General features: G+C 63.6%; 1 protein-coding gene across 2 annotated transcripts in view; it reads right to left on the bottom strand.

Annotated features, from left to right (window-relative positions):
- Positions 1-6,320: 6,320 nt before the first annotated feature.
- Positions 6,321-24,142, bottom strand: part of ZNF469 (zinc finger protein 469) — a 61,851-nt gene continuing 44,029 nt past the window's right edge. The window contains exons 2-4 of one of the 2 annotated variants that reach the window (XM_025371115.1): positions 22,128-22,192; positions 16,501-19,799; positions 6,321-16,410 (exon numbers count right to left, since the gene is read on the bottom strand). In XM_025371115.1, the coding sequence (XP_025226900.1) occupies positions 7,776-16,410; positions 16,501-19,673 (11,808 nt within the window). In that variant the 5' untranslated portion in view covers positions 19,674-19,799; positions 22,128-22,192 and the 3' untranslated portion in view covers positions 6,321-7,775. Of the gene's footprint in view, positions 19,800-22,127; positions 22,193-24,142 lie in introns of both variants that reach the window. The other variant, XM_025371114.1, reaches the window with a different exon arrangement.

The raw sequence follows: 24,142 nt of genomic DNA, 5'->3' as shown, positions 1-24,142 counted from the left end.
CCTGGGGCCTTGAGGATGAAAAACTGCCTGGAGGCAGGGGGCGTGCAGCCCTGCCCCTGCTGACCCGCTGGTGGGTGGCAGCTGCCAGAATGAGCCCAGGTGAGGCCAGAAGAAAGGCTGCCCAGCCGACCTGTGGAAGCTTGGCCTGTCGTCAGCCCTTCTGTTTTCAGATACCAGCTTGGGGGCTGTTAGTGACACGGGCGTGGATGGTGCAGACGAACGCGGGTGAGCGGAGGTGGGGGCTGCGCACAGCTGCGGGACGCAGTGGCCGTGCATCTGGCACTGCTGGGGAAGCTCTTGGCACTGGACCCAAGGCACGACGAGGAGCCAGGAAACCTGTGCGCCGCAGCAAGCTCGGCCCGGCAGGGCCTTGAAAGCGGCCGTGGCCTGTGCGGTTGGTCCTTGGCGATACTGCAGGAAGACCTGTTTGGTTTTCAAGCAGAACTTAGGAGCAGTATGTGAGACCGTGGATATGCCAGGCTGGAAAGAAAACTGCTGCAGGTTTCCACTCTCTCTCATCAGAGAAAGATGCCCCAAGGGAGCCCTGGCCTCAGAGTGAGGAGCTGGTCCAAGGTGTGGTTGCAAGACCGCGTGCCTGGCCTCAGGAAGACCCTGTTGCTTCATCTGGACATCGGCCTCCGGAATCTGAAGAGCTCGGCCACACAGCAGCCATGGCTGGCAGAGTGGAGAAGGGTCTGTCCGTGAAGGTTGAAGGGGCCTTGCTCTGGTGGATGTGCCATGAGATGAAATGGAGGGAGGTGGAGACAACACAGTGTGAAGAGGCCCGGGACCCCATGACCTTCACCAGGCTGGGGAGCGACGGGAGGTCCCTGAACGGTGGACTCAGCCTCCTCGAGGAGAGGACATCAGGCAGGGGAGCTATGGGAGGTCCCTGAACGGTGGACTCAGCCGCCTCGAGGAGAGGACACGTCAGTGTGGAACCAGGCCCCAGGCGGCTGGGCTAACAGTGCAGTCACTGTCAGGGGCAGGACCCGGGGTTCGGAACCACCTGTCTCCTCCCAGTTCCCGACAGGGGCATCGGTGGCGTTTGTCCTATGTCCCGTGCCCTGCACCCTGAGGCATGGGCATGCTTCACTGGAGGAATGACTCGAGGGCCTCAGGCACGCCTGGCCCTATCTAAATGTCAGGGCCCTGGGCCTGAGCCTGACGCTGAGACACAGTGAGACTTTTGGGGAGACTTTCGGAGGAGGGAGTGTGCCCTGCATCTGGGTGGAATATAAATAATTTGTGGCCAGAGGGCAACGGTGATGGTTTTAAAACATGGCCCCGGATCTGTGACACACCTCCACGTGGGCGGGGAGACCCAGGCCCTGTCTTGGATTTTGGCTCTGGGACTGCTTGGCCGGAAGGATGTGCAGGGAGCCACACCATTTCGGCTCCCAGCCCAGTCCTCGAGAGGCCGGTGGCGTCTGGGTCTCGTCTTTCGGGGCCTTCGATGTTGGAACTCAATCACCATGTTGGGTGGAAGCTCACTGGGAGACGCCAGCCCCAGCAGATGCCACGGGCAGCAGACGAGCTGTGCCCAACCAGCCCTGCCCAAACTGTAGATCTGTGAGCAAAAGACATGATTGTTGTTCTGAGCCACTGAGGGCTGGGGTGGTTTGGCATGCAGCCAGAGATGACTGAGACAGAAGGGTGGGAAGGGTGGGAGATGGAGTCAGAGAGAGGCAGGGCCCCAGCCGCGCCAGGCCCTGGGGGGCGAGGAAGCACCACCGTGTGACTTTGACTCCGCAAGCCTCGCAACAGGGGCCCAGGTCAGTGTGGAAGGCGCCAGCCACGGTGTGCGCTTCTCTCCTCACAGAGAGAGCGCCACTGCCTGGCATGAGGCCAGCAGTTCACAAACGCCATCTCACTTCTCATCACAGTCCTGGGAGCTCTCACTGAGCCCATTTTACAGACAGGGGAAACTGAGCCTGCATCTGTGAAATCCAGTTGGGCTCAGGGAACCACAGCTCCTTTCCTGGAATTGACCCTCCGAGGGAACTGCTGGGAGCCAGGGCTGGAAAGGGTCTTGGTGGTCACTTTGTCCATTTAATGGATCGAAGAACTGAGGCCTGGAGGGGGGCTGCTGGTGACCAGCCTGAGGCCTCTGGCCCCCAGCTCAGGGCTCTGCTGCTCCTGGGTACCTCCTTGTGCTGGCAGAACACATCTGCCCCCTCCTTGGGCCCAGAAGCAGCCCTGGGGTTCTCTCGGGCAGTGCAGGCCAAGGGGTAGTGTGTTCACCTCCCTGTCGTGCCCCGGGCCTCGGGGAGGACCAGTTCTGCCTCCTCTCCTCATGGCCATGCAGCTGGTCAGTGAGACAGACACTGCACTGGGGAAAGGGCTCTGCCTCCTCTCCTCAAGGCCACGCCAGCTGGTTAGTGAGACAGACACTGCATTGGGGAAAGGGGCCGTGGCCTTGGGAGCCAGGCCAGGGCAGACCTGGAAAGACAGCCACCCCTGGGCCTCAGTGTGGCTGTCCCGGGGCTGCGATTTACCCAGAAGTGGGGACTGCCTCCCGCTGCTTCCCAGCTGGAACCTGGTATGACTTGCTTGCTGTCCTTGCCCTGGGAGGGGGAGACACTGGGGCTGGAGCCCCCAGCTTCAGCTGCATCTCTGTGGCCCATATGTGGCACGTGGGCAGGACTGAACTCCCCATGGGCTCCAGGGCCTCCAAGTCCCATCACCTCAGAGGCGCTTCAAGGAATCGCCACATCAGCCATCCACACAGTTACTGGGACACAGCCCCTTCCCTGGGGCTGACCCTCTCCATCCTCCTCTTCCCACTGTGTGAGCCCGGCCATCCACACAGTCACCAGGCTATCCACACAGTTACCAGGCCATCCACACAGTTACCAGGACACAGCCCCTTCCCTGGGGCCGACCCTCTCCATCCCCCTCTCCTCACTGTGTGAGCCCGGCCATCCACATGTCTTCTTAGGAGACCAGATGCTTCAAGGTGTAGGAGCGTGTTGGAGAGCCTGCTTTCAATAGTGAGTTTCCCGGTAAACCGTCCCTGCATCTGTTCCCTGAGGAGGGTGTGCCCCCATCCCGCGGAACCCCCGACCCTGCCCTGCACACCTCCTCTCTGTGTGGCGGGGTGAGGGGATGAAGCCGGGCCTGCCGCTCACCACTGGCACCCTCCTACCCTCCCTCCGCTTCCTCGCCCCACAGGCTGAGACCCAGGGGCAGGCACCTGGCACGTGCTCCCCTGCCTGCGTCTCCTCCACGGCTGCCCACTCGCTCTGTCTCTTCAGCCTGGCCCAGGGCACCCACTTCTCTTCTACCCCACCTCCCCAGCGGCTTTGGGGTCAGGCCTTGGAATCTGGCTGTGGATGTTGGGAAATAATGCTGCTTTCTATGGGAGCTCTCTGCATATTCATGGCCTCCCCGCCTCCCCCTGCTGCTTCGGGGCAGCCCATCGGGGGTGCTGGCCACAGAGGGACTCTGCACTCTTGGGGTGAACTGGGCCTCAGAATCCTGGGTGGGAGAGACACAGTCCCCAGGGGGAGGGTTGGTGTGGACGGTGGCCCTGACTGTGACCAGGGGGAGGGCTGGTATGGAGAGTGGCCCTGGCTGTGCACAGGGCCGGGCCTCAGTGTCCACTCCCTCTGCAGAGGTCCTCACGGGGCCTGCACAGCTCACGCCCAGTGGTCCTCTGCTCCCAGCTCAAACACCTGTCCTTCAGGGAACCCTGCAGGAACTCTGCAGCACTCGCTCCTGTGGCTGTGCGAGTGGACTGGCAGGCACCTGAGTGTACCCCGGGGCTGAGCAGGCGTGTGTGTGTGGGCGTGCGTCTGAGTGCCCCAGGTGTCCGCATAGGTGAGGCTGTGCTGTGTGCACATGTGCAGTCGAAGGCTTCCTGCCTGTCTGTCCCCTTTAGTGTATGGAGGTCCCGGGTGTGCACGTGGATGGTGGGCAGGTCGGGTGGGTGTGGGGCTGGCAGGTGTGGTGCCTCTGGAGGCTGCAGGCAGCCGCCCTGCCCAGGTGGAGGCCAGGCCCCCTGGCCAGGCGAATGCTGCCACCTGGTGGCCAGGCGGGGGCCATCCACGCCTTAGGTCTCCGGCCACACGGTGGTCTCAGGCCCCATAGGAGGAGAGGTGAGTGTCTAGGGGCAGGGCTCACTCCTGGCAGTCCCTGAGCAGGGCCTCAGATGGCTCAGAGCAGCAGCCCTCCAATGTCAGCCCCCGAGGCTGGTGGGAGCGAGTGCCCAGCCCCGTCCCAGAGCCGCTGACCCAAGTGGGGCACCCTGGATGCTGCTGGCCGGGGCCCTGCCTGAGACACGCTGCACTGAACAGGAGCAAGTGTCCCAGACTGCAGACCTGGCGGGATCTCAAGGGTCTTCACCCATGAAGTCCATGGGACCGTTTCACATACCGAGCCCAGACAGGCAGCCCCGTGACCCACCGCTGCCCCAAAACACCAACTCAGAGCCCTGTGCGGGGTGCAAGGTCCTTTCCACGCCCTTCCCTCCAACACCCGTCTACAGCCCTCCTGCGGGGCCTCCTCACTGGAGAGGAAGCCACCCGCTCACCCGCCAGGCATTGTCCCCGTGCCAGACCAGCACCTGTTCAGAAGGCCCCGCCTGGGGGCTGCGTCTGCGTTTCCCTGAGCTAGGCTCCTTGCATAGTGGGTGGACAATGTGAGCAAAGAGGGAGGGCCGATGGCCTCACCCCCACTCACCAGCCCCTCCCGCAGGCAGGCCTGGCCCAGGCTGCCTTGTGGCTTTTGCCACCATCAGGGCCTGGAAGACCCAAAAACCAGGGTCCAAGCAGAGAGCCACCTGGGCAGAGGACAGCAGGTGTGAGGGGAGGGGCCCGAAAGGAGGGAAGGGGCCTTGTGAGGGCCTGGAAACAGTGCTCTTGGCCAAGGGAACCCTGCAGGCAGGGGCCTGGCGGGTGGGGAGGCGGCGGGGGTGGGTGGGCCACAGCCACAGACCGCAGGTGAATTTGCCGTCTATCAGGGAAGAGGGGCACCGTGTGCTTGGACAGAAGTGGTGAGACCCTGGTAAATGTCTCATTTAGGAGTTCCGCTTCCCATGGAAGAGGGGAGGAAAGACAGCCTGGTGAGGCAAGGAGGGCTGGGGACTCCTCTGAGCAGCCTCCTCATCTGCCCAGAGGCCTACTGTGACCCACCCTCACTGGGGAGGGTCACTTGTTCCCCAGACACTGGGATCTTTGAGGGGCTCTGTAGGACACAGGAGGCTGGGTGGGGAGGATCTCCTGGTTCCACGCCTCCTGCGGCCCTGGCCCCTTCCCTGCGTTGCCCCCCTCAGTGGAGCCACTCTGCTCCCTGAGGACCCCATCCCAGAGCCAAGAAGCTTTGGAAACAGAGGGGAAGACTGAGGCATCGCTGCTGGCGGCCTCATGATCTTCGTGTGTTAACAAGAGGGAAGGTGTCGCTGCCCTGCTGGGAATCATTTGTAAGATCCCGCCCAGGTCCTGCTGGGGTCTGGAGCTCCCCATGTTCCCAGCCCCTGCAGCTGGCAGGACGCATCCGCCATCCACCCGAGAGCAGGGCTTCGAGGTCAGGCACTGCCCTCCCCACGCCGGGTCCCTTAGCAGACGCCCTCACGGTGTGAGTTCCACCAGCAACAAGTGGAAGGCAGGGGAGACCCAGCGCCCACCTGGGGGAGGGGTGAAAGCTGACCAAGTCCAGCAGCCAAGAAGATGAGAGGATGCTGTGATGGTCAGTGGCAGGTGCTTCCACAGAACATTCCAGAAGACAGTCTCGGGAGAAACCTGGAAGGGCACACGAGGGAGCAGGCTTTGAGGCAGGGACATGTGAACACTTGCAGGGACCAGCGTGTGGGAGAGAGGAGGGGACAAGGCTGTCTCTGTGTGGGTGAGGGGGCCTGGCTCCCCAGCTTGGCATGTGAAGGCTGGAAAACTCATACCAGACGGGTGCCAGTGGGGAGGCCCAAGGGTGGCAGAGACCACGCCCCACACCGGCCCTCCCTCAGCCCAGCCCCATCACTCCCTGGGCTTCTGACGTGGGGGAGGAGTGCCAGGGCACCTCAGCCTCCCCTCTGTTCTTCCTCAGGGTGAGGGGGGGCGTCAGCGAGGATGGCTGGGGTGGGCTTGCCCCTTTCTGGAAAACCTGGGCCAGCCCCCCCTGCTGAAGGGGTGTGCTTAGGACACAGCCATGGCTGCATCACTGGGTCCTGCACAAGGCCCCACAGCCCTGGCCGGGCACTTGGCCCACGGTGGCCTGAGAGTGGCAGCCGGTGCAGACACCCTGGGAACCAAGTTCTGAGGCTCAGGGAGGTGCAGGTGAGGGGTGGGCGACTGGCGGGAGGACAGACGTCACACAGCTGGAGGTTTTCTGCGAAAATAGTGGGAATATATTTGAAAAGACAAGTCACTATGATGTTTACAGTACAACCTCAGGGCCCCTCCGTGCTTGGTTTACAACACTCCGGAGGCAGGAGGCATTTTGAACGGCCCATAACACCTTCCAGAGAGGCAGTCTGGGCCTGATTTGGTCTCTTTCAAATATCAAAATAAAAACTTTTGTCATACACATTGCACTCAAGATAAAAACTAAACAATAGAGCAAAACAAACCATGGATCTTCAAGATACTTACGGAGAGAAGGAAGCCCTCCCACCCTTTGACCCACCTTCACAGGCACAACTCTGAGAGGACACGTGCGTCCTGGGCCTGGGTCAGGTCAGTGCACGAGGCTGCCCTGGCTGGGGCAGCGGCTCTGCGGCCCCAGCCCTGAGCATCCCCGTCTGGCAGCACAGACCTCGGGCTTGCAGCCTGGCAGGGGAGGCAGGGAGAGTGCCACCACGTGGGTGCCCGTGCCCTCAATGCAGCCGTGGTGGGGCCTCCCTGACTCCGTCTGTTCCACCCAATACCCCCATTAAAAAAAAAAATCAAGGAAGCCTGTATTCACATTACAACATGAAAATAGCACCAGAAACTTCAGAGTAACATTGCAGATAGGTGGAGCCCAGAACTCCGTACAGCAGGGAGGCTCTAGAGGGCGGCCATGGAGGCTGGGGTGTGGGGGGTGAGAACGGGGAGGGCCCGCAGGAGCTGGCACAGGGCCAGTTTCTTCCCAGTTCCATACGGGAACCCAGTTCCCGGGGTCAAGGTGCGCTAGAGATGGGCTTTTCTCTGGCAGCGCAAATGGAGGCTGGCATGACCCTGTGGTCAGAGGGAGGAGGCATGACCCTGTAGTCAGAGGGAGGAGGCATGACCCTGTGGTCAGAGGGAGGAGGCATGTTGTGCTCTTGGGGGACCAGGCGGCTCAGAAGCAGCTCTTCTAAGTAGTGAGCACTGCCTTCCCCAACGTGGTTTCTAAGGTCACTTTGGAATTCCAGCAACAGCAGCAAGACTAAGAGGGAACCTGCCACCATCCCACGGCTGCCTCAACTTACTTCCCTTCTCCATATGGGGAACGGGAGGGTGCGCAAATCTCCAAACATTGGCTTCTATGGTGTCGGTGCCAACAGGGCGCAGGGGTGGGGGTGGGGGGATGGGCTGCTGTCTCTTCAAGTACTTGGTACCAAGAAAACAGCTGTATGATCTCAAAGGGGCTGCAGTGGCCCCGTCTTTCACCCGCAGCCTTCCAGCAAGAAAGGGAATGCTGCCTACCCTGGGCCCTGTTCAAAGCGTCACAGCCTCAGCTCTGACATCAAGAACTGAGCAGTCGCACAAGAAGTCAAGTGGCCACAGAGTGAACCATCTCAGGGAGCTGGAGCTGGCCAAGGAGGCAGGCCCAGACAGGAACCCCCAGCTCCGCTCCCAGGCTCTTGCTCCTAGAAATTACTCAGAAGCATCTTTCTTTAAAGGGATTTTGAAGCCAGTTAGTCTCTGCCCAAAGAGCTGGCTGAGGAGGTCACTCTGGGCCTCGGCCGTCCGGTGGGTGTGCGGCTCGGCAGGTTCAGCACCGTGGACAGCTCTGCCCCTCTTGGGGGTCCTGAGCAGGGGTCTCCCCTGGGGGAAGGCCTTGCCCAGTCTGTCCTTCCTGTGTGTGTGGCCTGGCTCTGCCTTCCGCTGCTCTGAGGGTGGTGGCCTGGGTTTGTTCTGGCTGTTGGGCTTGGTCTTGGTCGGGAGCACTCGGCTGGGAGTTGCCTGCTTCCGAGGGGTACGGGGGGGCTTGTCAGGGGCCGAGGGGGCTCTCCCAAAGCCCCCCACACTTTCACTCCTGGCTGGCCCTGGAACCTGGCCCTTTTTCCTCTTCATACTGTTTTCTCCCTTCTCCTTGGGACCTGGGCTCCCGCGCGGCCCCTGCTCACCAGCTTCCCTTGGCCCCTTGGTGCAGCTCTTGGCTTGGGCTCGAGGGGGGAGCCTGTCTGGTGCAGGGCTCCGGCTGGGGAAGCTGGGCTTGGCTGGGGTGGTGGCTGTCTCGCTCTGGAGCTGCCCGCTGGCTGGCTGGGGCTGGCTGCCACCTCCCATCTTCGTGCTGGGGCGAGGGCTTCCACTGCCCTGGGAGCTGGGGCCTGGTTTGGCTTTGGGGGTGGCGGGCTTCGTCCCATTCTCTGTGCCACGGGCCAGCTCTCCGGGTGCCAGGCTCCCCACCGCCTTCCTTGGGTGCACTGGGATCTTGGGTGCTTTGCTGGGGGTGGACGCTGCCGACCTGTCCTTTGACGAGCTCTGACAGCCCGAAGGCTTGGTGGTGCTGCCCTTGTGGAAGGGGCCTCCGGGCCCCCCCTCAGACACCATGTGGCTTGAGGACACCTCCTTCTCTTTCTGAAGCAGGGTGTGATCTTCCTGGAAATGGTCAGGGGCACATCTGCCATGGGCACCTGGGGCCCTGCGTTTCCCTGAGAACAGGAGAGGAGCCCTCTTTCCCTCCGCATCTTGGCCTCTGGCCCCCGGCCGCGGCAGAGATGCCCCCAGAGGGAGAGCTTGCTGGAGAAGAGGCCTGGGGCTGCCTGGGGAAGCCTCGTTCTCTGGACTCTTCAGGGCTCCGTCCAGCGCACACTCCCCTCTGCCATCAGCCAAGGCAGCTGGGAAGGGAGACAGAGACGGCGGCGGACACTCCCCACGGTCGGATGGCAGATCGCAACCACTGATCATGTGGGTCACGGGGTCTACAGGCCTCTCTGGGGTCTCAGGCCATCCCTTCGTGGTGCTGGGAGCCACCTCCGGGCAGAGGTGGAGCAGGGCTGGGAGGGAGCCCTCTGTCAGCATGGGGCTGCCTTCCCGGGGAAGAGGCTGGTCCTCGCTGGGCCCGGGGGCACTGCCGGGCATGGCCACCTTGCGCCGTTTGCTGGGCAGTGTGCCCTCGAGGGCCCGGGCCTTCTGCCCTGGCGCTCCCGGCCTCCGCACGCCGCGGAACGTGAAGGGCTGCCGCCCTCTCCTGAGGTGCTTGTCCATGTGGCGGTCGAACTGCTCCTTCTTAGCGAAGGTGTAGTTGCAGGAGCTGCAGGCGAACGACTTCTTGATGATGCGCATAACCGTGGCGCAGAGCTCGCAGGCGTACAGCGGCGTGTGCTGCAGCTCCGGCCGCTCCCGCAGCCCGTGCGCCCCGCCCAGGTGTGCCAGCAGCTCCCCGTGCTCGGGGTAGACCCGGGGGCACCGCGGACACAGGTAGACGCGCTGCGGGCTGTGCACCGCCAGGTGGCGCTGCAGCTTGAAGGGCTTGGGGAAGCGCTTCCCGCAGTGGTGGCAGTCGCGGGACGGGTCCTTGCAGGCCTCGTGCACCGGGGCGGCTTGCAGGAGGGGCTCCCCGCCGGCCCCGGGGTCGGGGGACGGGCCGGGGGTCGTCTTGGGGAGGCCCGGGCTGCCGGCCGGAGCGGGCTTCTCGCAGGCCGCAGGGCTGCCGGCGCCGTTGGCAGAGGCGCTGTCTGGTGCCGCCGCCCCCTCGGGGTTGCTGGGGGTGCTGCGCGCTCGGGGTTTCGCCCTCTCTCCGGGGCTCTCTTTCCCGGCTTCTCCCTCTTTCCCCGACGGGTCTCCCGGGCTCCTGGCGGCCTTGCCCACGGAGCGCTTGCCCCTGTGGGGTTTGGGCACGGGTTCCATGATGCTGTTCAGAAGGTGGGCAATGGCGCTGCTGCCCTCCAGGCCTCTGGGCAGCTCCCCCAAGGACCTCCGCGCCTGCCCCTTGCGGGCGAAGCGCACGGCGTGCTCACGCAGGTGCTCGTTGTACATCCAGACGTCGGCCACCTCCTTCAGACACATGCCGCAGGCCCAGGGCCCCGCCTTGCTCTGCGCGTGCCTCTCCTGCAGGTGCCCCCGCAGCAGTTCCCGCGAGCCGAACCTGCGCTCCACGCACATGTAGCAGGTGGGCGGCGGCGCGGGCATGTGGGCCAGCTTGTGCAGGTCCAGTTCGCCCAGGCCGCGGAAGCGCTGGAAGCACACCCTGCATTTGTAGGAGGCCCGCTTGCCCTTGGCCGGCCGGCCTCTGCCTTGGGCCCTCCCTGCCCCTGCAGCCTCCTCTGTCCTTAGGCTCTGTGGCCCCTGGGAGCTCGCCGTGGCCTCCAAGTCTAAGAAGCTGGTGCTCGGGAGACCCACTGGGTCTTCAAAGGGTCCCAGAAAGCACAGGTCTTGCATCTCAAACTTGGTGCTGAGCACCTCAAAGTCCGCCGCCCGGAGCTGCAGCAGGTGGGCGTTCCCGGGAAGCCCACTGTCACAGCGTTCTCTTTCCAGGCTGGGGGGCTCGGGGCTCACGTCTCCGAGAGAAGAGGAGGAGTCATCGGCAGGGGCCGGCAGCTCCAGGCCTCGCCAAGCCGCTGGGACCATGTGCAGTTCAGGAATGGACTCGGGCCGATCATCCTCGGGGCAGTGAGAGGGCAGCTTCTCTGCACTGGCTTCCCTGCTGGACTCCAGGGCCCACAGGCTGAGGCCGGGAGCCCAGGGGTCAATGCCAGGCACCCTGCTGCTGAGGAACCCATCCAGGAGGAAGGACTCGGGCAGACCTGCGGGATCCTCATCCTCCCACGGGTCCTCATGGCAGAGGCAGAGGGAACCAGAGTCGCTGAGGTCCGTGGGCAGGCCGGCTGGGCCCAGCGTGGGGCCGCCGCCCTCCTCGAAGCTGGGCTGGGTTGGCAGCGGGCGCTCCGGCTTCTCACAGCGCTTCCCATAGACACGCGGGTTCCTCTTTCGAGTCAAGCGGCCACCCGGAGGGAAGAGCTGGGAGAAAGAGACCTCATCATCAAACAAGCTTGGAGGATCCTCAGCACTGGAGCCGGAGGCATCAGGAGTGGGGCCCTCAGGCTCCTGGACTCCACCCTGGGCATCTGGGTTGTCCGGGAGGCCCTGGAGGCAGCTGCTGGTAGTGCCATCCGCTGGAGAACCGGAAGTCTCAGGAAAACCCAGGGGGCCCAAGGCGGGCGTGTGCTCCTCCCAGACGCCTTCCTCTGATCTGCTGTGGGCCCCACTGCTGTCCTCCGCAGGCTCGCTCCCAGACTCTTTGCACACACCCAACGCCTTGGTCTCTCTCGGTCCCCAGAGCCCCCTTGCCGAGGCTCCCTTCTGCCCAGCTGGCTGTTCCCCCAGAGCTGCACCATCCATCCTCCCTGGACGCAGCATCTGATCTCCAGGTGGCTTCTGGACCCCAGTCTCCCCTGCACACAGAGCCTCCAGGTCGGTCTCCGCTGCACCCTCCATCACCCCAGGCCCCGGCGTGGCCAAGCGAGGTGGCTGCTCCCTGTCAGTCTCAGGCCCTCCTTCCACAGAGAGGCAGTGGCCCAGAGGGGCTGCGTAACTGGCCGTTGCAGGGGATGGTCTGGAGCCACGCCCATCTGAAATCGCATCAGAAGAGGCTGGACGAGCGCTCTCCTCCCGGAGCCTTCTACCTCTTGGCTTTCCCCTTTTCTTATTTGACTTCCCCTCTGAGTGGCTGGGGGAGTCCACAGTGGGTTCTCGGCGCCACCTCCGGCCTTCTCTTTTCTCTACCTGTTTGGGATGGAGCTCATCTTCCCTGGCCTGGTCTGATCTGGGCTTGGAGGCCGGAGCCTTCACATTCACCCCATGCTCAGTGGGGCTTGGAGGCTGCAGCTGTTGGCTATGTGGGGAGCCCGTGTTCCCCTGTGTTCTGAGAACCTCCTTTGGGCTCTGGGCAGGCGGTGGCTGGGCCACGTGGCTGGGGTCTCCCCGTGAGTGATTTGGTCTCTCCTTCCCAGGCACCTTGTGGCTTTTCTTCCTGGGGGACTGGCACTTTTGGGCTAGGGGCTCCAGAGGCTGCTGAGCAGGTAAGGCCGCTGGGCTTGCCTCCGCGGGGGCTCCCGGGTGTGGCCGGTGCTTCCTGGCCTTGTGCCGGCTCAGGCCCGGCCTGGAGCGGAAGGAGGCTGCGCAGACCTCACAGGTCACAGGTCCGTGTGGAGCTTGGCCCTTCCAGTGGCCATTCTCTGTAGACGCAGGCTTCTTTTTATAGCCACGAGGCCTCTGTTTGAGGTCTTGGGGGCTGAGGGGGTCCCCCTGGGGAGTCTGGTGGGAGGCATTTCTGTGACTTTGGGGGGAGTCAGACTGGAAGTCACTGGCTGTGCTGCTTGGAGCTGTGGTTCTGTCCAAGGAGAGTCCTGTGGAAGGGCAGGTGACCCTGGGCATCTTGGTAACACCAGAGCGCCCGGCCTCAGGGGTCCCTGGGTCCTCTGGCTCCTTGCTGCTGCTCCCCACCTCAGCTTCCAGGCAGGTGGGGGAGTCTGGCCCTGTACCCTGTAGTGTGGGAGGCTCAGTGGGCACAGCTGGGACAACCTGGTCCTCCCTGTGGCTGAGGCGGGCAGTATTGCTTGGAGAATACGAGGAGTGGCCCCTGGGCATCCTGTCAGGGTTGGTGTGGGGCGGGGCTCCCCTGTTCTGGAGGTCTGGCCCTGGGAGCCCCCTGCCTGCCTGTGCCTCATCTTCGGTGGGAGTGCTCGACAGGCCAGCAGCCCTGATGGCCACGCAGGGGGAGACAGCCCCCGCCAGAGGAGGAGAGGTGGCTTGGCCAGGAGACTCCTGCAGCTTCTCTTTTCTGGAATCCTCTGGAATTCTTAAAGTGCTATCTTTGGGGCTGTCCCTGCCGCGACTGCAGGTTATGGCACTGACGGAGCCAGGATGCCAGGAGGAAGGGTCTTCCAGGGGGCTGCCCTCACCCTGGAGAAGGCAATGAGCCAGGGCTTCCTTGGGATCACAGGGGCTTGTTGTCAAAGACAGGGGAACCACTGGGGGATCCCCAGCTCCAGTATCTGTCGTGGCTTGAACACCATTTGCCTCTTCCAGAGGTGCCCAGTCAGGAGAACAGGCCAGCAGGTGCTGGGGGCCGGGAGGGTCCCTGCAGGATGGAGATACTGGCAGCTGCCCCCCCAGCCCACCTCGGGCCTTGGTGGCACTGGAAGGCGAGGTGGGTGGGTCTTCACGGGGGAGGGGCCCGAGGCTGCAGGGCATGGGGGTGGCTGAAGTGGGTGAGGGGGCGCAGGCGGTCAGGTCCCCAACAGAGGGTGTTGGGTTATCCCCTTCGGCCAGCAGTGGCTTGTTCAGGCCAGCGCTGGACGCCCTCTCTGGAGTCCGGCCCTCAGATCCATTTTGGGTGTAGGCTGCTGTTAAGACCAGCGCTAGGGACTCCCTATCAGGGGATGGGGGGCTTGGGGTGGGCTGGGTGTCCTCCTGAAGGCTCGTGGCTGCCCTGCTTCCCTTGTGCTTCTCCAGCAGGACTGCACCCTCGGCGGGGCTGGCCAGCACTGTTTTGGGACTGGCACTGACTGAGGCGTGGTTATCCATCCCCCCTGGGCTCCCCCCGTTCTCTGGCTGAAGCTGGTTGCCTCTGCCTTGGCCCTGGGTTTTCTCAGCCTGGCCAAGCAAGCCTTGATGTCCATCTGCCTCCAGCCCCAGCTGACGTCTGGTCACTGCAGGGAGAGTTGTCACCTGCACACCCCCTGGAGAGCCCTGGGCAGGGCCACAGGCCACCTTCCCTCCTTCTACAGTGCCCCCTTTGCGACCTGAGAGGTTCACTCGCCGAGGGCTCTGGGCAGCAGGTGTCGGCTCCTGCAAGCCCAGGATGCCATCTGCACTCTCAGCCGCTCCGGGCCCTGGGAGCGGGAGCTGACGTAGGGGGCTCGAAGCTGGGTCCTGGGACCTCCTGCTGGGGTGGGTGTTGGACACACAAGCAGGACTTGGCACAGGGACCAACCAAGCCTCCCTGCCACGGGGGGCAGTCAGTGAGGAGGCCCCTGCCGGTGCAAACTCACTATCCTCAAAGTCAGGCCTCCCTGCCGTCGGGTAGCAGCGCCCACCTGCTTTGCCTGCAGAATGTCCCTGGGCAGTATGGCTGTGACTGGCACCAAAAGGCCAGGTGGCATCCAGAGGTGGAGCCCCGTCACCCTGAAATGCCAAGTCAGGGGCCAGATGGACAGCAGGGCTGCCAAAAGCTTCTGGAGCAGGAGTCTCTCGGTGGGGCTGGTCTGCTGTGCTGGGTTCTGGGAGGAACCCTCCTCTCTGTTCACAGGGAAGCGGCCACAGGGAGTCTTCACTTTCTTGTGAGCCGGCGGCCTCCTTATTCTTAGGAAATGAAAGTTCCTGGGCGGGGCTGCACTTTGCTAAGCTCCCGGCATCCAGCTGTGGCCCCGGCTGTTTGCTGGGGTCAGGCAGGCAGATATCTGGGGGGACCCCGCTGTTTCCTTCTGCCTGGGAGAGTCCAGTCTTGGAGGCTCTGGCTTTTTGCACCGGCTGAAAATGGAAGTTGGCTCCCTTGGGGCTGAAAGGAGCCCCAGAAACCAGGTCTTCCTGGGCACAGGGGAGAAGGGTTGCCTCTCCCGGATGGAAGGAGGCTGGGCAGGGCCACGTCCCCCCGGGCCTCCCCTGAACCCCTTCCACGGTGGCCACAGCCGTTTCCGCACCCTCTCGATGTGCGGTAGATTCCCCAACGCCCCTGAGGTCAGCTGCTGAGAACGTGTCCCTGTGGGGCGCAGTGGCCTGGCACGTGTGCGGTTGGGAGGGTGGCTCTGTGCCTGTGTCCAGCTCCACCCGGCCCACAGGCTCAGCTTCTCCAAGCTCTCTCGGGGCCCCATGCGTTTCTTTGCTTCTTTGCAGCTGACTTTCTAACTCGGTGACCAATTTCTGGATCTCCAGTTCGTCCTCGGACAGGTGACTCATAAGAGCGACATTACATCCGCTCCCCTTCCCAGGCAAAGGTGGGGCACCGGGAGCCACTCTCCGTTCAGGGGGACACATCTTACTGAGCACCTTTCCCCCCGAGAGATCAGGAAAATGGCTAGGCAGCATCGGGGATACTTCCTCAAGCAGCAAAAAAGAGGGGTACGGTGGATCTAACGGTGGTGTCTTCTGGGGAGGGTCGGCACATGCGAATGGCAGCTGGGGGTCCCTGTTTGCAGACAGGCTGCCATAGAGGGGTGGGTCAAATCTATCCACCGGCAGGTCTGGGAAAAGGGATGTGGACTCCAAGGTCAGTGGCGACGTGGCTCTGCCTGGGTCCGTTTCAGCCATGCCAGGTGGCCTCTTAGGCAGCTGTGGCTCGAGGGAACCGGCATCCTGGCCATCCTGGCAAAGGCAGGAGCTGCTGGCCGGCGGGGCATCTGTGGCTGAGGGCTTGGGGTGCAGTTCTTCCAGGAAACAGCCAGCCAGGTCTTTGGGTCCAAGGAACAACTCACTGTGGGGGCTGCTGTAGGACTGAGGCCCCTTTTTGGCAACCGGAACCCCCAAGGGGTCTCCGTTAAAACCAGCAGGGTCACAGCCCAAACTGGAGATCTTTGAAGACAGAACACTGGGTTTGGGGCAGGCGGTACTTGAGGGGTTAGCCATGGGTGCCAGAAATTCTCCAGGCTGGTGGGCAGGGGGGTCCTCGCTGTTGTGGGAGACAGGGGCCTGTGTGCACCCAGGACCACCCAGCAGGCTGCCCACGCCTGGCGTTGGTGAGCTTCCGTGGGGCACTGTGTTGGCGAGGCTTCCGGATAACTTGGGGGTGCCGGCGTCATGTCTGCTGAGCTGCGGCTGCTCTGGCGTCAGGAGACGGCGGCTTTCTCCCACACAGGCGGCTGGAGGAGAACGCAAAGGCTCTGTGAATTCTGCGGTGTCTGGGGGTGACTCTTTGGCAATTTCAGGCTCCTTGGCCTCCTGGGGCAAGTCCAGCGATGGGGGGGTTTCCTCTGGGGTCTCGGTGTTGGTGGGGACCTGCAGGGGATCCTTGGGGGCCACTGAGGGGCGATCAGCACACTTGGGGCCTCTCTCCCTGGCGGCCACTCCCGGCTCCAGGCTTCGAGATGGGCCATGGGCCTGAGGGCTCCTGCCCAGGCCTGGGCGAGGCCTGCCTGGCTCCTCGGGGTTCGGGGGGGCTCTGTCCCCGCCGGCTTCCTGCCTCACTGCCTTCCGGGGTATCTGCTGCTCTCCATCCTCTCTGGGACCCGGGGTCGAGTCCACTTCCTTCCTCTTCTCTCCTCGGCACCGCCGGCCTCTGAAGCCGGGGCCCCGCTGCGGAGGCGGCTCGTCCTCCTCGGACTCCGAGGCGTAGTCGTACTCGCGGAGCCTGCGGTCCTCGGCACCGGGCTGGGGCCTCTCCGCCGCCAGCGAGCTGCGCCTGCCCGCCTGCCGCCCCAGCCCCAGCCGCCGGTAGCGCTTGTTCTTCTGCTGCACGATTTTCAGGATGAGCTCCTTGCCCCAGGTGCCGCCCCGAGCCTTCCTCTTCCTGGGGTCCTTCTTGGGGGGCAGCCGGAGGCGCTGGGAGCTCCGGGTCTCCTCGGGGAGGGCGGCGGCTCCCCGAGACTGGCGGGCGGGGTCTGCACGGCCTTCGGGGCCCTGAGTTCTAAGGCCCCGGGGGCGGGGTGGGGGCTGCTCCCCGAGACTGCCCTTCCTCCTGGGCCTCAGGCCGGAGGCTCTGCTGCCCCCGCCCGACCCCTCTGCTGCGCTGGCCGTGCCCAGATCCTTCCGGAACAGCTTCAACTGCTTCCCTCTCCTCTGCTGCCTGCCCTGGCTGGGCGCATCCGCCTCGATGGGGGCCAGACCCAGGGAACGCGTTTTGGGCCTGCCCCGGGCTGGGCCGCCCCTGTCCCCAGGGCAGGGGGCTTGGGGGTCCGGTGTGGCTGCTGGGAGCGGGGGCGGAGCTTTGTTCTCCGGAGTCACCCCCGCCTTGGTCTTGGGGGGCTGTCCAGTGCTGGGACCTCTGGGCCCGGAAGGCTCCTCGTCCGCAAAGACGTCGATGAAGCTGCTGTCGATCTCGGGGTTGTCTGACTGGTACTCCATGCCGTTGAGCGCCTCGGTGATGAGGCTGTCCAGCTTGGCGTCGTCTTCCATATCCAGGTCCGAGGCGGGGAGCGGGAATGGGGTGGCGGCCAGGCTGGGCAAGAAGCCCGTCCTCAGCGGGTCGTCTTTACCCTCTGCCTGGGCGTCCCCGGCCAACAGGAAGGTCTTCGTGTGGTTGAGCAGGACGGGATGTGCGTCGTCGGGGACTTTGGGGGCAGCGGTGGGCGAGGGGAGCCCAGGGGGGCCTGGGGACCGCTGGTGGCCATCCTTGGCCCTGGCCAGGAGCAGGCCGCAGAACTGCCGATGTGCCAGGAAGGCCGCCAGGCTGCTGTAGTTGCGGTCGCACTGCCTGCAGGTCAGCAGCACGTCCAGCTGGTCCAGGCTGGCACTGCTGAGGGAGAAGTGGTGTGTGGGGTACGGGGGCGGCGCGCGGGGGAAGCCCTGCAGCCCTGCCCGGCCCACCTCGGGGCCCTCCTGGGGGAATGGGGTCTCCTCCAGGCACTGGAAGGCACCCTCGGCTCCCAGCCCATCTGCGGGAAAAGGAAAGGCCTTGGCTGGCTCTGGCTGGTAGTGGGTGGGGAGGGAGTGGGGGGGCTCCGGGGACGGGAAGGGGCTGCCCGTCTCCTGGGGGTGAGTGGGTGGGTGGAAGAAGGCCGGGGGCCCCAGTGAGCTGGGGAGCTGGCTTTCCTCTGAGCTGGGGTTGGCGGGGCTGCTGGACATCGGCGACAGGGAAGAGCAGGTGCTGCCGGCCGTGTTGGTGGCCGGTGACGGCAGCGGGGACTCGCTGGGGGAGGCTCCCACCACCCTGGGTGGGGGCAGGCTGGGTGTCCCGTGGGGTGAAACCTGGGGCTGGGCCACCCCGAAGAACAGGGGCTGGGCTCCAGGGTCTGTCATTCCGTTGTAGGTGAACAGCACCGGGGAGCCGCCTGGGCTGCTTCTCACGGCTGGCAGCTTCTCCCCGGGTCCCGGTGTCTTGCCAGCAGTGCCCAGGGCTCCTTGGCTGCTCCCCTGCCACTCGGGGGCCCCCGCGGGGAAAGGCAGCCGGCTCAGCATCTCCATTCCATGGGGGCTTGGCCCAGTGGTCGGGAGCACCTGGGACCAAGGCAGGGGGGCACTCTGGGGCAGGCAGAGCCGCTGGCCTGGGCTGGGCTGGCTGTTAAAGAACACACTCCTGGTGGCAGCCAGGGGGCCCCTGGGAGGTGTGGGGTAGGGGGCTGCTGTGGGATCCCACAGCTGGGGCAGCCTGGCAGGTGGGGGCCCTGGGGCAGCCAGCTCAGTGTCCAGAGGCCCCGGGCTGGTGTCCACCCCGCTGGCTCCGTATGCCTGCCCTGGAAAGTGCCTCTGGGGTAGGGAGCTAGGGGGCCCTCTTGTACTCCCCAGCCCATCCTGGGCTGAAGGTGGTCTTTCGGGAAGGATTTTGGTCAGGCTCTTGTGCAAACTGTCGGAGAAGGGTCTCGGGGCCGAGTGAGCAGCTCCAGGGGGAGAGAGGGCACCACTGAGGTTGCTGTGGGGGTTGAGGCCACCTGCCTGGCCCTGGTAGCAGGGTAGGGGTGAGGGCGCAGGCTGGGTGGGCAGCGGGTAGGCAGGGCCTGTGCCCACGGCCTCCTCCGGCCACGCTCCCTGGGGCTGGTGGAAGGCAAACACCAGTGGCCCATCGGTGAATGCGTGCCCAGCCACATCCGCAGGGAAGGGTTTTGTGCTGGCCCCATGCAGTGCCGGGAAGGGGAACTGGAAGGAAACTCCCCTGGGGCTGCCGCCGGGCCTGCTGCCTTTGGGAATGGGCTCCGGCTCGGCGGGGGGAGCCCCGAAATTAGCACCTGGGAAGCTGTTCTCAGCAGCGGGAGGCCAGGAGTCGGCCCCACTGGCCTGGAATTCGGGATAGGAACCGGGCCGGAGGGGGCTGGTGCCCCTGCTCTCGGGGGGCCCCGGGGCTGGGGGTCTGGGGGTGGCGCTTGGTGAGGTATAGTTGGTGGAGGTAAAGCTGGAGGGTGTCTCCTGGAAGCACCTGTGGAAGCCAAGCTCTTCGGCGGTGGACTGGGCCTCAGTCCTTGGGAGGCCCGGCCTGAGTGGAGGTCCAGTCCCAAGGGCTCGGGGGGCCTCCGCCTCAGGGAGCTGGGCAGCCTCCAGCTGTGGGTTCTCTGTTGTCTCGTCCAGGATGGGCTTGGTCCTCGAGCTGGCGATGCTCAGACTGTAGCACTGCGGGGGGCTGCCCTCTGCCCTGCCCGCCAGCCTTGAGGGAGCCTGCAAGGGGCTTCTCCCTGGCGGGGTCTGGGGGCTGCCCCCATTCCCAGGGGTGCTGCTCAGGGCCTGGCCTCTCAGGGGTGGGGGCTTGGGCTCCCCATCCCTGGCCTGCCTTGGCTGGACCTCAGGGAGCTCCATGGCCTGGGCCCGGCCGCCAGCCTCCCTGGCATCCTTGGTGGTCCTGCTGGCTGGGGTGTTGTCCTCCAGTGGGGGCTGGGAGGAGCGCCCCAGGCTGCTGGCAACTTGGCAGGGCTGCAGGTCTCCAGTCATGGTGGGGGGTGGCGCTCCTCGGGGGCGCTCGCCAGGCATGGCCCCTCCGTCCTGGCGCTAGGACGATGCAGCTGTCCGAGTGGGGCCCCGGGTAGTGGGCTGGACGGCCATCCTCAGCCCTCGGTGGGCCCCAGGGAAGCCTGCGCTCATGGTCCTGAGTGGAGCCTGGAAGGAAAGGTCAGGGGTGAGTGGGGTGGAGGGGCTGGGCGGCCCTCGCCTAGGCGGGGAGCTTCCAGGCTCTCCATGCGAGCGTGGCTGGGCCGGAAGCAGAAGATGCTACGTGCAGCCATCACAGAAACTCCGAGCTTAGAAAGGATGCTCGGCTCGGCCCCTAGGAGAAGCAGGAAGGGAGAGGGCATCCCGCCAGATGGAGCAGGGATCCTTCCCCATCTCAGGGAGAAGAGGGGCGGTGGAGCGTAGAGAGCGAGTGGAGGGGGAGGCAGTGGGGAGCTTTCTGGGGTGTGAGAAGGCCGCTTACAGCCTCAGAGCAGTCCTTGGCCAGGCTGTGGAGAGGACAGGCCCCTGTGTGGGGCACAAGCTCCGGGCCTGCAGGAACTGCCCCAGGGCAGGATCCTGGGAGCGTCCAGGAGGGCCCAGGCGGATGCCTACACCTGCCATGGGGAGGGCCTTGCGGCAGGAGGCTGCGTTGCAGGACGTAGGGAACTGAGGCAGCAGAGGCTCAACCTGAACCTTCTCCAGGCCTGGGCGGCTGGTTCTGAGCAGAGCCTCCCCTGCTATCAGCCAGGGTTTCCCTGCCACCAGGTCTCACAGGGTAACCTCCAGACCCTGCTCCGGGAAGCCCCCAGCCTCTGGACGGTTCTGGCTCCCATTCTGGCACATGCCAGATGTAGCAGGGGCCGCCCACCCAGAGGAGCCTGGCCCCTTGCTCACCCAGGGCTCGCTTCACGCTGATCATGTCTGTTCTCATGTCATGATATACAGGACTGTCCTCTGTGTGGACAGGACTCAGACCCGAACCATGGGCTGTGGCCATGCGGTGCGCAGGCCGCTAGGTGTGGGGTCCCCTTCTGACCTGCCCAGCAGGGACCGGGCATCCTTTACACAGGGAAGCGAGGAAGGACTCAGCCCTTGTGGGCATCATCCTTGCCACTGACCCCTGGGTCCTCATGGCAGGCCCAGAGAGGCAGATGACTTGGCCAGGGTCACACAGCCAACAGCAGAGCAGCTGGGAGCTGAAGGGACAGGCCTCAGGCCTGGAGCGCTCTCAGAGACCCTGCTGCCTCTGTGGAGTCGGGGGGCTGCCTCCTGCAGTCACAGGACCCTCCCACCGGCTTGAGCTGGTGGTATCTCACGCCCCTCCAGAAGTTCCCACACTACAGCTGCCTGGGAACTCCTAATGCAGAGGGTCGCAGGCCCTCTGTCCCCAGCACGAGACTGGTACCTACGCTTCCAGCCGGCTCTTCCTGCTGTGCCCGGGGACTGCCTGCACCGGGGGAGGAGGGTCCTGCCCAATTTGGGCCAAGGTCTCCAGGGTGGGCGAGGTCCCAGCCTGCAAGCTCCACATCACAGCACCAAGAAGAGTCATGCCGGGTGGGGGGCCTGGGTGCCCCTTCCTCCTCTGCCACCACCACTGAGGTACCTCCTGTCCCATGACCCCAGGAGGAGTGTCCCTTTCCCTCTTCTGGGCTTCACTGCCAGGGGGCAAAGGCCTGGGAGTCCTTGGGGCCAGGATTCACAGGTGAGGTTTGTTGAGTGAATAAATGACGCCGGGCATCTGAGCACCTTCCTGAACTGCCTCCCTCATGCTCATGGTGGCTCAGAGGTGATCTGTGATTGTCGCCCTGGATTTATGGGTGAGGAATCCAGGCACAGAGAGGTGGGGAACCCACTCAAGGCCTCAGCCAGTGTAGGCGGGGTCCTCCTGGGAGGGCTGGCTCCTAGCCCTGCACATCTCCTGCCCTGCACTGGGCTTAGCCGTGTCCTGCACGGCTCAGACACCCACTGGGGCCAGGCTGCAGGGGGTAGGAACAGCAACAGCCAGGCCCCACATGAAGCCCAGTCCCACATGTCAGACCTCCTACCCATGGCCAGAGTCCTCCAGGAGGTGATGGAGGAGGAGGGGGCTCAGAGCGGGGGCCTCAGCCCAGATGGAACATCAGAAAGGCTTCCTGGAGGAGGTGGCTTTTACTGAGTCCTGGATGTGGAGAGGAGTGTTGAGAACACAGCTGTGCCCAGTGGCCTTTGTCAAGGAAAGGAGTTGGTCTGATTTATCAAGGGAAGGAGTGAGGCCTGCTGGCTCAGCGGCTGCCATGAGGAACATCAGGTGACACGCCCACCTGCTGGCTCAGAGCTGTGGCTGGAAGCCCTGCCCAGCAGGCCCCAGGAGATGGCTCTCGGGAGGCAGTGGGCAGGCCCGATTACTGTCCTGAGAGGGAGAGGAAGGCCGGGCGGGTGGGGGTGGAGGGGGCCTCAGGACCATCAAGACCAGAGCATCTCTGGCCAGCCTCGGCGCAGGCTGCTGCCTCTACATACCTGGGGAGTCGGGGGCCCCTCAGCTGGGTCACCGCACAACTTCCTGAGGAATGAGAATTTCTTGGCTGCAAAGAAAATGGAAAGCATGTCAGGACTGATGTGGTGCCTGACTCTGGGCCAAGAGCCCCGGGAGGAGCAGGTGGGAGGGAGCAGCTCCCGGGCAGAGCCGGCTGCAACCTCAGGGCACCAGGAAGCCACCAAGGGCCACCGGGAGATGGGTGAGCTCCTCCCAGAGGTCAGCGGGCAGCTCAGCCGGTCTGGGGGACCCCGAAGGGTTTGGAGGTCACCTGGCTGCCTCAGCCGCAGGTTTGATGGCTATCTTACATTTCTTTTTGTTGGGTCTTTTGTATGCACAGATTGTGTATTCATGTGGCTCCGAAGCTCAAGACTCTATTACAAGTCAGTGAGAATACTGCCCCTCCCATCCCTGCCACGATCCCTCCCCAGCCCCACTGGGAAGACTAGAGGAGCTTCCGGTGTTTCCTCCCAGAGTCCCTTGATGCAAACACCAGCGCACAGGAACACACACTCCCTTTCCTCCTTCCTTGATCAGAAGATCATCGGCTACACTCACTGTTGCGCTCCTGACTTTTTTCATTTAACAATATATCCTAGAGATAATTCCACAATATTCCATAAAGAGCTTTCTCACTCTCTGTCCACTTGTCCTCCCATCCAGGCTGCAGAGCACCCAGACCTGTCTGGATGGACACTGGGCTGCGGCCTGCATTCGGCCCTTAGAAACAACACAGCAATGGTCTTCACATGGTGACAGCCTGTGCTGCAAACACTGCGGGCCTAGCTGCATCAAAGGGCACCTGCGTTTGACATTTGGAGGGAGATTGTCCAATTGTCAATCTCTGCGATGGTTTTAAAATATGGCCACACATTCTTTTTTTTTTTTTTTTTGAGACGGAGTCTCGCTGTGTCTCCCAGGCTGGAGTGCAGTGGCGTGATCTCGGCTCACTGCAAGCTCCGCCTCCCGGGTTCACGCCATTCTCCCGCCTCAGCCTCCCAAGTAGCTGAGACTACAGGCGCCCGCCACCACGCCTGGCTAGCTTTTTGTATTTTTAGTAGAGACGGGGTTTCACCATGTTAGCCAGGATAGTCTCGATCTCCTGACCTCGTGATCCACCCGCCTCGGCCTCCCAAAGTGCTGGGATTACAGGCTTGAGCCACCGCGCCCGGCCTGGCCACACATTCTTTAACCCTCCTCCCTTCAAGAGGTGGAGCCTCATTCTCCCCACTTGAACACAGCTGAGCTTTTTTTTACTGCCTCACCGCTAATGAACAGAATATGCTGGAAGAGGGGGTGCTGGACTTCAAGACTGGGCTCTAAAAGGCATTGCAGCTACCTCCTTGCACACTTAGATTACACATGTGGGGAAGCAGCTGCCATGCTTTCAGGGCACTCAAGCAGCCCCGTGGAGAGGCCATGAGGTGAGGAACAGAGGCCTCCTGCCTGTAGCTGTGTGAGGTAGCCACCTTGGAAGTGGCTTCCCCAGCCTCAGTTGGGCCTTTGAATGATGCTGCAGCCCATGCTGACATTCTGACCACAACCTTGTGAGGGAACCCGAGCCAGAACCACCTGCTAGGCTGTACCTGCATCCTGACCTTTGGAAACTAAGAGATAGTAAAGGTTTGTTGTTTCAGTCTGTTCTTTATTATACGGGAATAGACAACCAGCTCATGCCCCTCCTAGCAATGTAGAGAACGCAAAGGCCCTAATGTGAGTCCCTGTGTCACAAGAGGAAGCGTGACCTTACCAAGAGATGGATAGACTGAGGCTCAGGGAGGGTGAAGAACTGTAGGAAGCCACTGGGACTCAGCAGTAGAGCCTTTGCCACACTGTCCTATCCATCTGTTCATGTATCCATCCACCCACCCACCTATCCATCCATCCACCCACCCACCCACCCATTCATCCATCCATCCATCCATCCATTTACCCACCCACCCACCCATCCATCACCCACCCATCCATCCATCTATCCACCCACCCACCCATTCATCCA

Source organism: Theropithecus gelada, chromosome 20 (assembly GCF_003255815.1).
Source record: "Theropithecus gelada isolate Dixy chromosome 20, Tgel_1.0, whole genome shotgun sequence".
NCBI classification, from domain to species: Eukaryota; Metazoa; Chordata; class Mammalia; order Primates; family Cercopithecidae; genus Theropithecus; species Theropithecus gelada.
The sequence above is the reverse complement of the archived record's forward strand: the minus strand, read 5'-3'. Positions and strand labels throughout refer to the sequence as shown.